The 14,981-nt window shown below is 45.0% G+C and overlaps 1 protein-coding gene across 3 annotated transcripts in view; it reads left to right on the forward strand.

Annotated features, from left to right (window-relative positions):
- Nucleotides 1-14,981, forward strand: part of trrap (transformation/transcription domain-associated protein) — a 96,280-nt gene that overhangs the window by 41,298 nt on the left and 40,001 nt on the right. For 2 of the 3 annotated variants that reach the window (XM_071911835.2, XM_078290698.1), the window contains exons 43-52: nucleotides 1,986-2,199; nucleotides 2,366-2,494; nucleotides 3,412-3,561; nucleotides 6,000-6,199; nucleotides 7,137-7,258; nucleotides 8,980-9,193; nucleotides 9,794-9,973; nucleotides 10,315-10,461; nucleotides 11,087-11,206; nucleotides 13,938-14,225. In XM_071911835.2, coding sequence (XP_071767936.1) covers nucleotides 1,986-2,199; nucleotides 2,366-2,494; nucleotides 3,412-3,561; nucleotides 6,000-6,199; nucleotides 7,137-7,258; nucleotides 8,980-9,193; nucleotides 9,794-9,973; nucleotides 10,315-10,461; nucleotides 11,087-11,206; nucleotides 13,938-14,225 — 1,764 coding nt within the window. The remainder of the gene's footprint in view (nucleotides 1-1,985; nucleotides 2,200-2,365; nucleotides 2,495-3,411; nucleotides 3,562-5,999; nucleotides 6,200-7,136; nucleotides 7,259-8,979; nucleotides 9,194-9,793; nucleotides 9,974-10,314; nucleotides 10,462-11,086; nucleotides 11,207-13,937; nucleotides 14,226-14,981) is intronic. The other variant, XM_078290699.1, reaches the window with a different exon arrangement.

The raw sequence follows: 14,981 nt of genomic DNA on the forward strand, positions 1-14,981 counted from the left end.
TATATCAGTTGGTGATAGAGAGCAGCAAAACAGACATTTATTTATATGAAAATGTCACAGATTATTTCTTTAAGTTTCTTTAAGTGCAAGTCTGTGGTCTCAACAGGGTTTTTTTAAGCGAACAAGTTGGAGGTAAAGCCCAAATGTTCAGACTTGTTATTGTCACGGCTCTGAGCAGTAAGTAGCAAACAATAAAGGACAACTAATGTGTCTCTGCCATCCGCCTCCCCAGAGACTGCAGAAGTTTCCCTGGCCCTGCTTAAGCTCTGTCTTGGTGTTTGCCCTAACGCTCCCGAGTCCTTTGTCTGTTATCAGTAAAACACGGAGTGAAGCGCCAACCGCCGTAATGACAAAATAATGACAGTGGGGAGATAACAGGAGTCTATCTAGGCTGGCCTGTGCCTTCCTGTTCACCCCCCCCCTCTCCCCTCTTCATCCTAGACTCTTCATCCTTGCCTTCTGTATCACCCCCTCCGTGCCTCTCTGCATCTCCCCTCTCCTTTCCCTCTGTCTCTTGCCGCCACTTCCTCCTCTCATCTCTTTGCCTCTCTTCGTCCTCTTATCGCAGCCTCTCTTCATTTATTTATTTTTTTTATCCTTCCCTCCTCTCCTCCTCTACTCATCTCCCTGGTCCGATTCGGCGCCACTGCTCAGACAAGGTTATCACCACGCGCCGCCAATTGTCACGCACTTCCCTTGTTCTCTTTTGTGGATCGCTGCGTCGACCGCGCCTTTCTTTCTGCCTACACACACACACACAGATACACACACACACACACACACACAAACCCAACCAACCCCTCCACGTCCCATGCGGATGGTCGGACAAACAAGGCGTTCTGTAGGCCTTATGCAGATGCACACACACACACACACACACACACACACACTTCTCCTTTGGGAGCACGCAGTACCTGCCCAGCCGTCTTATCCAGACTAATGAACAATGCTCTAAATCGGATTTCCCTTTTATCATCTCATTGTAAGAGCACAGCAGTGATTAAGAGTTGGGAGGAGTGGCATGAGGGGGCAAAGGAGGAGGGGAATGGGACACACACGTATAACACACACACGTAACACACACACACATACATACATATGCCCTATCTGCATGGCTCCAGAGGCTCGGTCCCATTCTGGTAATACAGTGCCAGATCAATACTCCCCTAACTTCTACCAGGGGCCTTATCACCAGAGTCACCTTGTTCATTAGCTGAGATTAGTGCCATGGATCTGTTCCAGATTATCCTCTTGGCCCTGCCGTCATTGTAAGCCTTGATTGCAATTTAGACAAAATTAGGGCTTGATGTTGGCCATTGATCTTTGGTTTAGCGGTGATCATAATGCCTCGGCCCTTTTGTGTAAGGAATACCTCTGTGTGCGGAATATTGATTTCTGATTTGTCTGGAATTTGTATGGAATAGGAACTTGCTGTGATTGATGCATCCTCTGAAGAATTTATACTTTTGTTTTTTATTTATTTTTTATTTTTTTGCTATAATCCTGATTGTTTTCCTAGATATTGTGATCACATTATTTGATCATGATTATTAGTGTTAATGATTGTAACGTGTTTTACTGCATTTTTGTCATGCCAACATCATGTTGTAAACAAGATGTTTCAATATTGTTAATATGACAAGAAAAACAAAACTGCCGCTACCCCGCTGTACAGCCAGGGTGTGTGAATTAGAAAAAGATAGAAAGGAAGAACAAATTCAGCTACTCTTGGAGGCCTTTGGATGTTTAAAAAAAGTCTCTATTGGTACATAAAAAATGAGTTTCGGCAGAAAGCCTTCATCAGGGTGCCAGAATTCTACAGTTAATAATTGTAGAAACAAAAATCGCAAAAGACGACTATACATGATTAATTGCGCCACCCTACTTTGTTCCACACACACACTCCCTTCCCTGACTCTCTGTACTCCACTGCCCTCCTTGTTCCACTCTTCTCATCCCTCCCTCCTTTCTTCCCTCCCTCTCAGGAGCAGCCGGCGCAGGCCAACTTCTCCAACATCTGCACGGGGCTGGAGATCCTCTGCTTCCTGCTGACGGTGCTCCAGTCCCCGGCCATCCTGGCCCACTTCAAGCCCCTCCAGCGGGGCATCGCCGCCTGCATGACCTGCGGCAACACCAAAGTCCTGCGGGCCGTGCACTCGCTCCTCTCTCGCCTCATGAGCATCTTCCCCACCGAGCCCAGTGAGTCAGGCCAGCTTCACACACAAACTCCCAAAAAACTCTTAAGCACTTCTAAGAGGATCTATGCTCAAACTGTGGACAGTTTGTTGTAGCCATGTGTTTAAAGTGAGGCTTACATTTTCTGCTTTTGTTTGTTTGAAGCTAACATTACACTCCCTCTTCTTAGGCACATCAACAGTGGCATCTAAGTATGAGGAGCTGGAGTGTCTGTATGCTGCTGTGGGCAAGGTCATCTATGAGGGACTCACCAACTATGAAAAAGCCACAAGCAACGCCAACCCCACGCAGCTCTTTGGTAAGACATTCAGCTCTGCCTTCCTCATTTATCACTTTCTGCCCCCTTGTGCTCTGTTACTCTCACTTTGTTGCTCATAAACCCTGTAATTCTTTATTTTTCACACTCTCACTCTTTCCCCTACAAAACCAGGCTTACCTCTCAGACACTCTCAGCAATTAAGGCGTGAAATAAGTGGGTCGTTAAAATGCAAACCGATGGGCCCTGCTGCTTGGGCTAACATCTGGTCTGTTTAAACGGAGGCCACAGTCCAGCGGTTTGGGAAAGGTTGTCTGGGGAAGGATTGCTGCTATTGGCCACACTCCCTGTACGAACATTACTTTTATCCACCCAGATGTCGGAGGGTATTTATGGAAAAAACCTTATATTTAATACATGAGGCTAAATTCTCATTTTACACAAAGACAGCGATTTTATTTATGTATGATTTTTTCTTTTTTTCAAATATCTTGAAATATAGCTTTCCTAGTAAAGGGCCCTCAAGGTGACAAATGGCTATTGGAGAGCAATCTAAAGGTAACGCTATTTGATACCGTTTCCCAAAATGGCAGCAGTGGTCAATAAAAAGCCTTTGGTATCCTGCAGTGGCAGAGAGGTAGCGCTGGTGTGATGCATGCGTCTGGCCAGGGGGTGACATTTTAACATTTGTCTCCTCCCCTCCAGGGAGCGGGGACAGAGGGGGAACATTACTCATACCTATCCCTGCCTATCTGACTCCCTGCAACTTTTGTTAGATTCCCTCAAAAAAAGATAAAAAAACGTCCTTGTTGTGCTGCGTGAATGAACACAGGCTGACTGCAGGTGTGTGTGTGTTGTATTACATTGCCCCTCTGTGGTTTAGGTTCACGTCCGGATCATTGTATTTCCCGTTTTCTTCTCCCTTCATCCTCCTCCCCTCCCCTCCCCTCGTCTTCCAGGAACTCTGATGATCCTGAAGTCAGCCTGCAGTTATAACGCCAGCTACATCGACCGCCTCATCTCGGTGTTCATGCGCTCGCTGCAGAAGATGGTGCGGGAACACCTGAGCCCTCAGCAGGCCAACCCCGGGGTCACCGAGACCAGCACAGGTACAGGGACACGGACGCATTTGAAAGATATGAAGCAGCCCGACTCAAGCAAGCATACACATATAGAAATTAACATATAAAGCATGATCATACAAACGTTTAAGGGTAGGGTTAGACTGATATCGGTCAGCTGATACTGTTGGGCTTTTATTAAATATCAGATATCGACCAGTCGTGCTGTCCACTGCCAACATGAAGGACGTTCTGCCTGACCACAACTACATAAAAAGGCAGTAATGCATTCCAGTTTTCCCCTACTATTGAACAAAACAGTCTCATTAAATTTTGTGAAATAAGCACAAACTCTGAAACGCAGATTGCGTGTTGTGGACACAAATTATGTGAACATTAAGTTCCTCCAACACCACAAATTGGATTATGTGACAATAGCTTGAATTGGACGCACTATATGCAGGTTAGGTTTAGGCAACTAAAACTTTGGGTAAGATTAGGCAGCTGAAACTATTTTTTTAGGGTGGGTTGGGGCATAAAATATTGGCAAACGGCAGCTTCAGTACAAAAATATCGGTCTTCAGTTGCCTGTATTGGTCAAACCCTAATAAAAAGTATCAAACGCAGACACACAAAGATAAATCACAAACCACACAAGCATCCACGCCCACACACACAAAGAACAGCCACAGATCAAACAAACCCCTGCACACAGCCAATCCTGTCCCACTATCCCCATTTCTCCCAGTAGATTTGTTACCCCATCTTCAGTGGGACCGGCGTTGCGCTACCTCTCCCTGTGTGGCTCAATTATTGAACCCAATTCTTCAGTTCATCGTAACCCAGTCACCGTCAGACCTCATAGACCCCCCCCCCAGATTGCGCGCGACACATAAACTACCGTTTCAGCTGACCTTATCCTGCAGGGCTGCGGTTACAGCGGGCTGACATTAACCGGTAGGGTGGTCTGCGTACTTTCCCCGACCCGTACGCAACAAGGGGCTGACTGTGTGTGAGGTCAGTCGTACGCACACACACGCACACTTACGCGGTGACCCTCCTCGGACTCTCTCAGGAATCAGATATCCCGTGTATCTTGGCGCTGCCTGGCCCCATACAAAGGCCAGAGTGGCTGTCCTGTCCCCAGCTGCAGTCTCAAAAGCTGTAGTGGTCAGGGGAGATCCACTCCACAGATAGTTTGGTTTCACAGGGAATGTTCCTCAGCTCTGGTTCCCTGCCTGCATTGTGTCGTCGTCACTCTCTGATTAAAGCAAACAGGTGCTTTTTTCACTCAACCTGGCCAAGGTTGGACCGTACGGGTTTGAAAGGTTAGGCGGTGTGTGACGCTTAAACTCGTGACAACTTGTATCCGTCAGCAAGGGTAAAATAGACAACGGGGGTTCACAAGTTTAGGTGCAGTTGTGAATAAATTTGGGCTACATCAGGGCTTTGCTTTGTTTAGTTTTCTCCTGATCTGTGCAAAATATGTGCAGGCTTGCTGTGCAGCTCTTTCTCAGAGCTGTAGGTTTATAGAAGTCAGGCAGTGTACGATTCCTGTTTCTGCCTCTCAGACGGGGGTAATGGCTGTAAGATGCTATCTGGGCTTTAAATTGGTCCTTAATGACTGTATCGGGAAACGCACACATTTACCCTCCGCTAGCAGCAGTTATAGTCACTGAGACCAAAGGCTATCTGACCAACAAGACGTTGGCCTCCAAAGATCTTTGTTCATATCTCACTCCATCTCATTACCGTAACTGAAGTAGTTTTATCCTAACTGCACTGAAGCTGTTTAGTTGTCCGTTGGCTGCCATCACTCTAGGATTAAGCTACAGTGGACAACTCACATAGTGGCTGTGGAGTTGGTGTTGTTCGATGTGGTCAGGTTCAGCTTATTTGTTATGACCTCTCACTAGGGCAGGAAGCTAACTTTTGTCTGGCGGTCACAGCCCCTTGTCAACCCCCAAATTGACCTGCTACTTTCACTGCTTTACTAGCCTGCTGGATTTGTAGAACAGAAAAAAACGTTTTGTAAATTATTTTTTGTTTACCTGCCTAGTAGAGTAGGCAAACTGACAAAATTTTGCTTTTGGCCGGTGGCTGGAAAGCTTGCACATGTGTAATTGTAGATCGCAATTTTAGTTTCCACAATTAATAATCCGAGGATATTGGCTCATGGTCAATATCTAAACAGTTAATTTCATTCAACAAACAAACTGATGTATGCAGGAAAAATGCACCCAACGCATTTCAACCTAACAGGTCTTCCTCAGGCAGTGCACTTAGTCCGCTATTACTTCATTAAAATTAAGTGAAGCTATTTTTTTTTTACTATATTTTTTCAACCCTTTGAGGTCTTTTTCATTTTCTACACTTTTTTGTATATTTATCATTTTAACCACTATCATGCAGCCATTGTAGCTTCATCATTTCCCATCCTTCCACTGACCCTTAACCTCTGACCTTCAACCTTTCCGTTGTCATAGTGACCAGTGAGCTGGTGATGCTGAGCCTTGACCTGGTCAAGACTCGGCTGTCCGTCATGAGCATGGAGATGAGGAAGAACTTCATCCAGGTCATCCTCACCTCGCTGATCGAGAAGTCGCCCGACGCCAAGATCCTCCGCGCCGTCGTCAAGATCGTGGAGGAGTGGGTGAAAAACAACTCGCCCATGGCTGCCAACCAGGTAGGAGAGAGCTTTCACTCAGCCTCTGCATACAGAAAAAGAACGTTATCCCAGTAAGACCGTTCAGAATGTGACAAAAGTAAGGGTATTAAAAAGTTGCACAAATAATACGTGCAAATAAACAAATAAAAATGTGTATGATTCAGCACATCACAGCACTATTCCTTAGATACGAGCAGGTGTGAATCCCACAACTGAATCAGCAAAGCACATCTCAAAAGGTGTGAAACCCCCGGACAAACAACCAGCAAAGCACATTTCTAAACCCCACCGAGGTTAACATTAGCATAATACCGACAGGGGTGTCTTTGGTTCTCTCTTTTCTTTCAAGTGGTAGAATCCACTCTAGAGAGGGAGGGAGAGAGCGAGTGATGAAGGGGCTGAGGTGGGCAGAGAGATGCAGTAATGAGAAATAAACTCAATAGATTGTCTGTTTTCTCTCCTTCTCCCCCATCTCACTCATTTACTCATCTCTTTAATTTTCACATCCCCTCTCCTGCATCTGTTTCTTGTTCTGTTATGTTTTGGCCTGTGTGTGTCTGTCTCTTTCTCTCTCTCTCTCTCTCTCTCTCTCTCTCTGTCTCTCTCTCTCTCTCTCTGTCTCACTCTCTCTCACTCTCTCTCTCTCTGTCTCGCTCTCTCTCTCCTCTCAATTCAATGAGCTTTATTAGCATGACATATATATTATTGCTAAAGCATTTAGATCACAGTACATTAAAACAGGAACAGTAATAACAATTGATAGCAGTAATGAAAGTAGGAAGGATAATGAATAAGCAACAATTATAATAACAACAATAACAATAATAACAGTAAGTGATTATAAGATCATAACAATAAGATAGATATAGTAAAGCAAGGAGAGAAATGAAACTATACTAACACTCTCTCTCTCTCTCTCTCCCCCTTTCTTTCTCTCTCCCTCCTTTCCTTCCAGATGCCCAACCTCCGCGAGAAGTCCATCCTGCTGGTGAAGATGATGACCTACATCGAGAAGCGTTTCCCCGACGACCTTGAGTTAAACGCCCAGTTCCTGGACCTCGTTAATTACGTCTACAGGTAATTACCGCCATTCATCACATGGCCGAGTGGCCGTGCCGCCCACGCCACGCCGTCCCCGCATCCATCTTAGCGGGAGGGAGGGAGGGAGGGAGGGAGGGAGGGAGGGAGGGAGGGAGGTCGGGAGGTTGAGGCAGGAGGAGAAGAGAGGGAGAAATGGACGGTTGGGGCAAAGGAGAACGGAGATGGTTTGAAACTTGGGCTTTATTCAAGAGAAGGAGATGGAGATGAGGGAAGAAAGAAAACATTAAATATAGACTGAGACAGTGGGAATCAATTGTGCTAATTGCGATTATTTGACAGAATATTGCAATTGCGATTTGAACTGCGATTCATATCAGCTTTTCTTGTCATAAATGTTTTAGAACTTTAAAATTGTTAAAAGAAAAGTGATTCTGTTTAAAAAAAAAATAGATGCCAGAGTGCAGGATTTACTCAGTTTGAGTATGATGAAAGGTTTTCCCCAATATTGTACTTGATTCATGGACCAAAGATTACCTGCAGCTCTAAAAAACCTTGTTTAGAAATCCATTTTGGATGCTCCTCTCTCTTAAGCAAGTAATTGCAGTCTCTGCGCTTTGGAAATTCAGAAGTTCAAGGTTTTTTTTCGGTTAATTGTTCAGCTCTACATGAAAGCGGAGAAATGAATGAATGGAAATGATAGCGGTAGATAGAAAGAGGGTGGGGAAGAGGCGGGCGGCGTTGTGCAGAGCGGGTCAGAGAGCCGGCAGATAGCGATAGAGATAGATAGCGTGCCAGGGTCTTGCACAGGGCGGCGGTAGTGCCGGGACCCAGCCAGTCCGTGACAGGACGCCCAGTGGGTGGGGGCCAGAGGGGAGAGACTGTCCTGCCGCCTGCTATTCATCAAACCACGGCTCTGTCTTTGTCTTTCTCTGTCTTATACACACACACATACACACACATTTAATCAGCCAAGCACACCCTTTATCCTTCTGCCCCATCTGCTCTTTGTGTCAAAAGACTTAAAACAAGCAGTAAAGCCATGATGGACAGCAAGTAATGATAATGGAATGACACTGCAGCTGTGCCAGAACACTGTATGTGATTAAGAGGATGGCGCAAATAGGTTTAATGTGCAGCTGTGGTAGTCTTGCCTTTGTTGTCTCTCCCTCTGTCTCCTTCCCTCCCTCCCTCCTCCTGTTTCGTGAATCGTCCCCGTGAGGCCCGTTCGCCAGTGCAGCAGGATGATCTAGGAATGATGACACTGGTTATTAAGGTGTTTTAATGCGTGACTGTTAGTGCTTTACCATCCCAGCAGTCTCTGCCCCATCAGAGATACTTAATTTCACCCAATATTCAGCGGTAACTGCCATTTCCTCACGCTTCAGTGACCCTCAGCGTCGCAGGACACGGTCGCTTAAATATGCTGGCACGCTGCATTGAAATGTTGCTATGAGACAACTTTCTGTGCTTGTAATATGTTGGGAATCTTACCATTATCATATTTGGAAAATAATAACCTAGTCCCAAGTGTGATTGAGTAAATTTCATTCTCCTAACTCGTATTAAGGCTGTGCAATTATGTCTAAATTGTAATCCCAATTATTTTACTAGATGTGGACGTTCAAAGTGCAGTGAAATGTTTCAGTACTGCCGATATTATACAGTTATGAATTGTGGAAACTAAAATCGTAATTTAGGGCTGTAACTTTTTACTCGCGCAGCCATAACTCGTCCTTTTTTTTTTGTCCATTATTCAGGGATGAGAGTCTTTCAGGAAGTGACATCACATCCAAGTTGGAGCCGGCCTTCCTGTCGGGGCTGCGCTGCGCCCAGCCGCTGATCAGAGCCAAGTTCTTCGAGGTGTTTGACTCCTCCATGAAGCGCCGCGTTTACGAGAGGCTCCTCTACATCTGCTGCTCTCAGAACTGGGAGGCCATGGGCAGCCACTTCTGGATCAAACAGTGCATAGAGGTAGACAGAGTGCCACTTCTGATCTTTTAGTGTATCCTAGGACATTAACAATAGGGATGGGACGGTATGCTTATTACACGATATGATTCGGTACGCGATATGGGGTTCACAATTCGATACAACCACGATACGATGTAATAAATAAAAGTTCAACGACAGCAAAGTCTGACTGTGCAGAATTATGTTTATGTCTGAGCCACAAATCTTTCTAGCAATGGCATTGGCTTGCTAGAATGTAAACAACAATTTAAAAATGTAATTAGGAAGTGCAAATAATACAATTTCAATGGAGAGCTTGTGAAATTGTGATGGGCAAGCCGTCTCATTTTTGATTACTACAGCAGAATAAAATTTTGCGATTCAGTTTTTCTGCCCCACGATACGTATTGTCACATTTTTGAATTGCGATATATTTAATTTCGATATATCGTCCCATCCCTAATTAAAAAGAATGGGGTGTTTATTTAACATTAAAAACAATGAGTGTTTTTGTTGTTGTTTTGGTTTCTCTCCACTTGTCCCTTGCCGCCATTGATATCTTCTGCATTTGTGTGTTTGTGCACCTCCTTCTGTGTGTGTGTGTGTTTGTGTGTTTGGTAGCTGCTGCTGGCAGTGTGTGAGCGTAACACCATCATCGGCACCAGCTGCCAGGGTTCCATGCTGCCGTCCATCACCAACGTCATCAACTTGGCCGACAGCCACGACCGCGCCGCCTTCGCCATGGCAACGCATGTCAAGCAGGAGCCGCGTGAGAGGGAGAACAGCGAGACCAAGGAGGAGGTGGGACACACACACACACACACATACACACACACGACGCATCAGGAGACGTGCTCTCTCGCATAAACTATCACATTATCCCACCAGGAGTGCGTTACATGCTGCGGTCCTCAGAAAAGATTGAAGTGTAGTATTCTCATGGCTCATGCTCTCTGTCTCTCTTTAAGATTGGTCTCTGCTCTTATCCCTCATCCTACCACCTAAAAGCTGTTGAAAGCTCATTTCACTCACACAAAGTGCCCTTTCAAAACAGCATGCTTGCGCCCAACGGCGACCGTGAAATGTCAAAGCTGTCCTAATAGAGGATTGTTTTCTTTCCTGTCTCCTGTCGTCCCCGGCAGGATGTAGAGATAGACATTGAGCTAGCACCAGGCGACCAGACGGCCATCCCCAAGACGAAAGAGCAGGCCGAGAGAGACGCGGGCAACCAACTGCACATGCTTACCAACCGCCACGACAAGTTCCTGGACTCGCTGCGGGAGGTCAAGGTAAGGCGGGCCCTCCTGGAGTCGGCATGCTCTCTGTCCTTCAGATCACAGAGTGTAGCTTAGGGGAATGATGCATCTCACCACTGTGTTCAGGCATTTTCAGAATTACTCTGATTGGCCCGAGGGTGGAAGCAACAATTACAGGTCAAAAAATGAAAAAAAATGCACCCTGATTGGCCAGGAGCAGGACTATTATTTGTGTGCAGCAACATCTTTACTGTTGCTTTCTTTTACATTTTGAGTCATCACTACAGCTTGGCCCGGGCCTGAAATTGCCTGAGCCTGAGGGGTATAGTGTTTTGTGAGTCAAAACCAGACTAAAAGTTCAAAATTGCTTACACTTTTACTTATGTTCTAATAATTAAAGTAACCAAGTTAATTAAAGTAACAGTTAAGACTTGCTGTCCTTGGGGATTGAATGTAGTGTTTTAGATATTGAACTTCAAACTGGAGATATTCAATCCCTTATCGACCCTTTTCCCTCATCTGTACTATGCAGAAGGTAGGAAATAATTGTGTTTTGTAATTAACTAGCTGGTAGGACAGAAGACGAGCAGTACTGAGGGATTGAGAACCGCTGCAATATTGAGTCAACGGCTGTCATTTCCTCTGCTCTTTGTATCAGACAGGGGCGCTCCTGAACGCCCTGGTCCAGCTCTGTCACATCTCCACTCCGCTGGCTGAGAGGACCTGGGTCCAGCTCTTCCCTCGCCTCTGGAAGATCCTGTCTGACAGGCAGCAGCATGTGAGTATACTTTACTGGCCTTAGTCTAGTTATACCTGGAGCAGAGAAACTTAACTTGGCGTATAAAATGAGGAATATTATACATATATGTACAGTATATGTAGTGTTGTGCGGACTACAGTTAGTTAAAAAGTACCACACTACCTAGTTTTAGATTTGGTACTATACTCGCCTTCCTCTGGAACTGGTAGTTTATTTTGCAGTGTTTTCATATTTACCGTTGTCAGCTTGCATGAAATTCCCAATCACAAATGTAAATCCCTGTGAAAAAACGTGTTCATTTACACACATTAAATTTGCCTCACACATTACCAGAAATATTGTGATAATCATGTTCTCCATTTGCAAGACTGTGTTATTTTGCTGCTGGCATTAGAGAGAAGGGGAAGTTGTGTGTCAGCACATTAGGACCTAGGGGAAACACTCTGCAATTTGTGTTCGCCTCTTGAAAAGAAATCAAGATCAGTAGGTACTTAATGGGAAAATCTAATATTGAATTGACTATAATTACTGCATTTATTATAATTTCAAGTGTGTTTTCATATTATTTTAGGTTTTGTGCATAATCCGGTATTGGTCATTAAGCCAAAATTGTGATATCGTGACATCACTATTATATGGTGAACTCACCTTCGTTCTTCGTGGACGTTTATGTCGTTAATATGCAATTAAGACTTGATCTTCGGTGTTTCGGAAACTCAACTGATGCGCGAGAAGCTTCAGTGTGCAAAAAAGAAACAGAAATGATAAAAAAACCGAAGTAGAACTACGCTCGCTATAGGGGAGGGTGAAATCGGCAGCGCTAATATATCAGTATTTCCTGGAGTTGGTAGCTACCTGGCAGCAGGTCACCGGGACAGAGAGGTCAGACAGCAGTGGCTGAATGACTCATCGCTGCCCTGTGTCTTCAATCAGTCATCCAAACCGACCATCATGCTCCCAGACACGGGTCACTGGCTCTGGGCTGACCTGGCTGGCCAGGAGCGCACACGCAGCCGGGCACATGGACAGGAAAACTGGGCGACACACACACACACACACACACACACTCATTTCCACTCTCTGCCCCTGATATTTTTTCAGACTCACTTGCCACATAGCCCATTTATTCTCACTCTGACACACACACACACACACACACACACACACACACACACACACACATCCGCTCCCCTGCTCCTTTCCTGCATCTTATCAGTGACGTAAGCAAGCAGACAGTTGCTGTGACCTTGGCCATCCCATTTCTGTCTCAAAACGTGCAATTCCACTTAATGAGGACAGATTCATTTATGCTAAATATGGAAAGGATAGAGCGGAGGGAGAAAAAAAAAATGTAATGAGTTTAACGAACCAGATGCCTAGAGTATTTCCAGGCTCGTTGAAAGGCCTTGATTTGAAGTGATTGAGCTCTTAAACGTCTGAAAGGCTCTGGAAATGGAAAGACGCCATCCAAATGATGAGGTTTTCTTTCTGTGACAGGCATGAAGTCACAAATGTGTCACATGTGTTTATTCTGATGCCTATCTGAGCTCATAGCATTTCAGGCCGCCGATACAAGAAATCAATTTATGGTGAAAATGGACTGATTACTGTTGCTCAGGCTCTATGTCTGTAGGCTTATTATCACATGGGAACGGGTAGAAAAGCAGTTTCTTCTTAGTGAGGGCTTGGTTGACACATTGGCCTTGTCCACCACCAGCCAAATTAAAGTGACCGTCAAGGCGTTAATTATCCCATGTTATCAGTGAGCAGTGAAAATGATATTCATCATCAAAGCATTCTGTCAATCATGATTATCGGAGCACTAACCGTGCATTCACACTGCGAGCGACTTGGTTGATGTGTCGTTCCCTTCTGACTGGCATCATGTCACGGTCTTGTGCAGCTGCAAAGTTTTGAAGAGGCTAAGAGGCCTTTCAAAACGATTTGATGAGTTAACATAACTAGCTAGCAAGTGCTAATTAGGTAGCATTAATCGAAAATTTGCATGAAAAAGCTCAAAAATTACCATCGATGGATGCAAACGTTCTCCAAGCCTAATTTTTGAGAGGTTTATTCATGTATTTTTTCTAAAGATTATTTTGCGGCATTTTCGCCTTTATTAGAGAGCTATAAGTGGAGAGAGACAGGAAAGATTGGGAAAGAGAGAGAGAGAGAGAGAGAGAGGGAGGGGGTGTGACATGTGACAAAGGTTCTGGGCCAGATTCAAACCCAGAACGTTGTGTTTACATGGTACACAGTTTTTTCAAATATAAGTTGTAGAGAACTTGTACGTGTTGACTGGATTTAATCAACTTCTCATGCATTTTGCACTTGCCAGGCAGAACTATTGTTCATGAAACAAAATCACATCTGTAGGGAAATAAGGAACTGCAGAAATCCAGTCTTTTCTCATCCGACCAGCTTGTTAACTGTCCACACAACAGCGGAGTCTCCCTGGTCGCTCAGCTCTGTAGGAAATTCATGGACTTCCTGTGATCTGTAGATCATGCGCACCCTTTATACCCCCCCCCCCCCCCCCCCTCCTCTCTCTCCTCTCTCCCTCCTGTTGCCTGTTTTTCCTTACATCTCCTCCCCTATGCATCTTCCCAACTCTCTTTTCCCGGAAAAAGGATCATGTTGTATCCCTTCCATGCAACAGAATGCCTTTATCAATACACTACATCAGTGCACTGCAGTTAAAGTGATTCTGGGTGGTTGATGATCTCTCACTGCCCTCCTCGCTCTCCAGGCTCTCTCAGGAGAAATGAGTCCGTTCCTGTGCAGCGGCAGCCACCAGGCGCAGAGGGACTGCCAGCCCAGCGCCCTCAACTGCTTTGTGGAGGCCATGTCCCAGTGCGTGCCTCCTATTCCCATCCGGCCCTGCGTGCTCAAGTACCTGGGCAAGACGCACAACCTGTGGCTGCGCTCCACTCTGATGCTGGAGCAGCAGGCCTTCGAAAAGGGCCTCAGCCTGCACAGCAAGCCCAAGCAAAGCACCGAGTTTTACGAACAGGAGAGCATCACACCGCCTCAACAGGTAATGTGTCATGTTTTAAGCTAGGGCTTGACCGATATAGGTTTTTGAAGGTTGATACAGAGATAGTGTTATTTTTGTATTGGAGCTGCATATAGTCAAAGTTTTGTGCTAATATTCAATATCTTTAAATTTAGTGTTTAGTTTCCCCCAGAATGTTATTCTTGTCGGGGTAGAAAAACCAATAATAATGAAATTCTTTTAGGGTTAGCTGTTCCTTAACAAAAAATATTATTGAACAATTAAATTCAAAAATAAAATTTCATTGCAGGTTTTACAGACTGTTTTTATGTAGCTGTGATCAGGGAGGAACCTCCATCGTATCGTCACTGGATGACATTGACTGCTCAATATCGGCGCCCAATATCGGCGCAATATATCTCCAAATCAATAAATCAGTCAAACCCTAATTGAAGCAGAAAACATAAACTCTAGGCTATTGTGTAATTAGTGCACTTACTCACAGCAACTGCTAGGCGGTTGTAAACATCCAGGGTTCATAGAGTTTATTATATGATTAGTTCTTTTACAGCTCAGCAATTATTTTTTATTTCCTCTTCCTTGTTTGGAGGGGCTGCGGATATAATTTGCCATGTGTCTGTTACAGCCTCATGTTTAAGTTGGCAAACTCTCGCCGCTTATCTCGTTTGAACTCGACTCATTAGCGAAGCGGCTCTCATCCTTTTTACAGTTTGATGACCTCCGTTTATCCGCTTTGTTCTGCTGCACTCTACTCAACACTACATTCTTTTTCTGCCG

This window comes from Centroberyx gerrardi, chromosome 20 (genome assembly GCF_048128805.1).
Source record: "Centroberyx gerrardi isolate f3 chromosome 20, fCenGer3.hap1.cur.20231027, whole genome shotgun sequence".
Lineage (NCBI taxonomy): Eukaryota > Metazoa > Chordata > Actinopteri > Beryciformes > Berycidae > Centroberyx > Centroberyx gerrardi.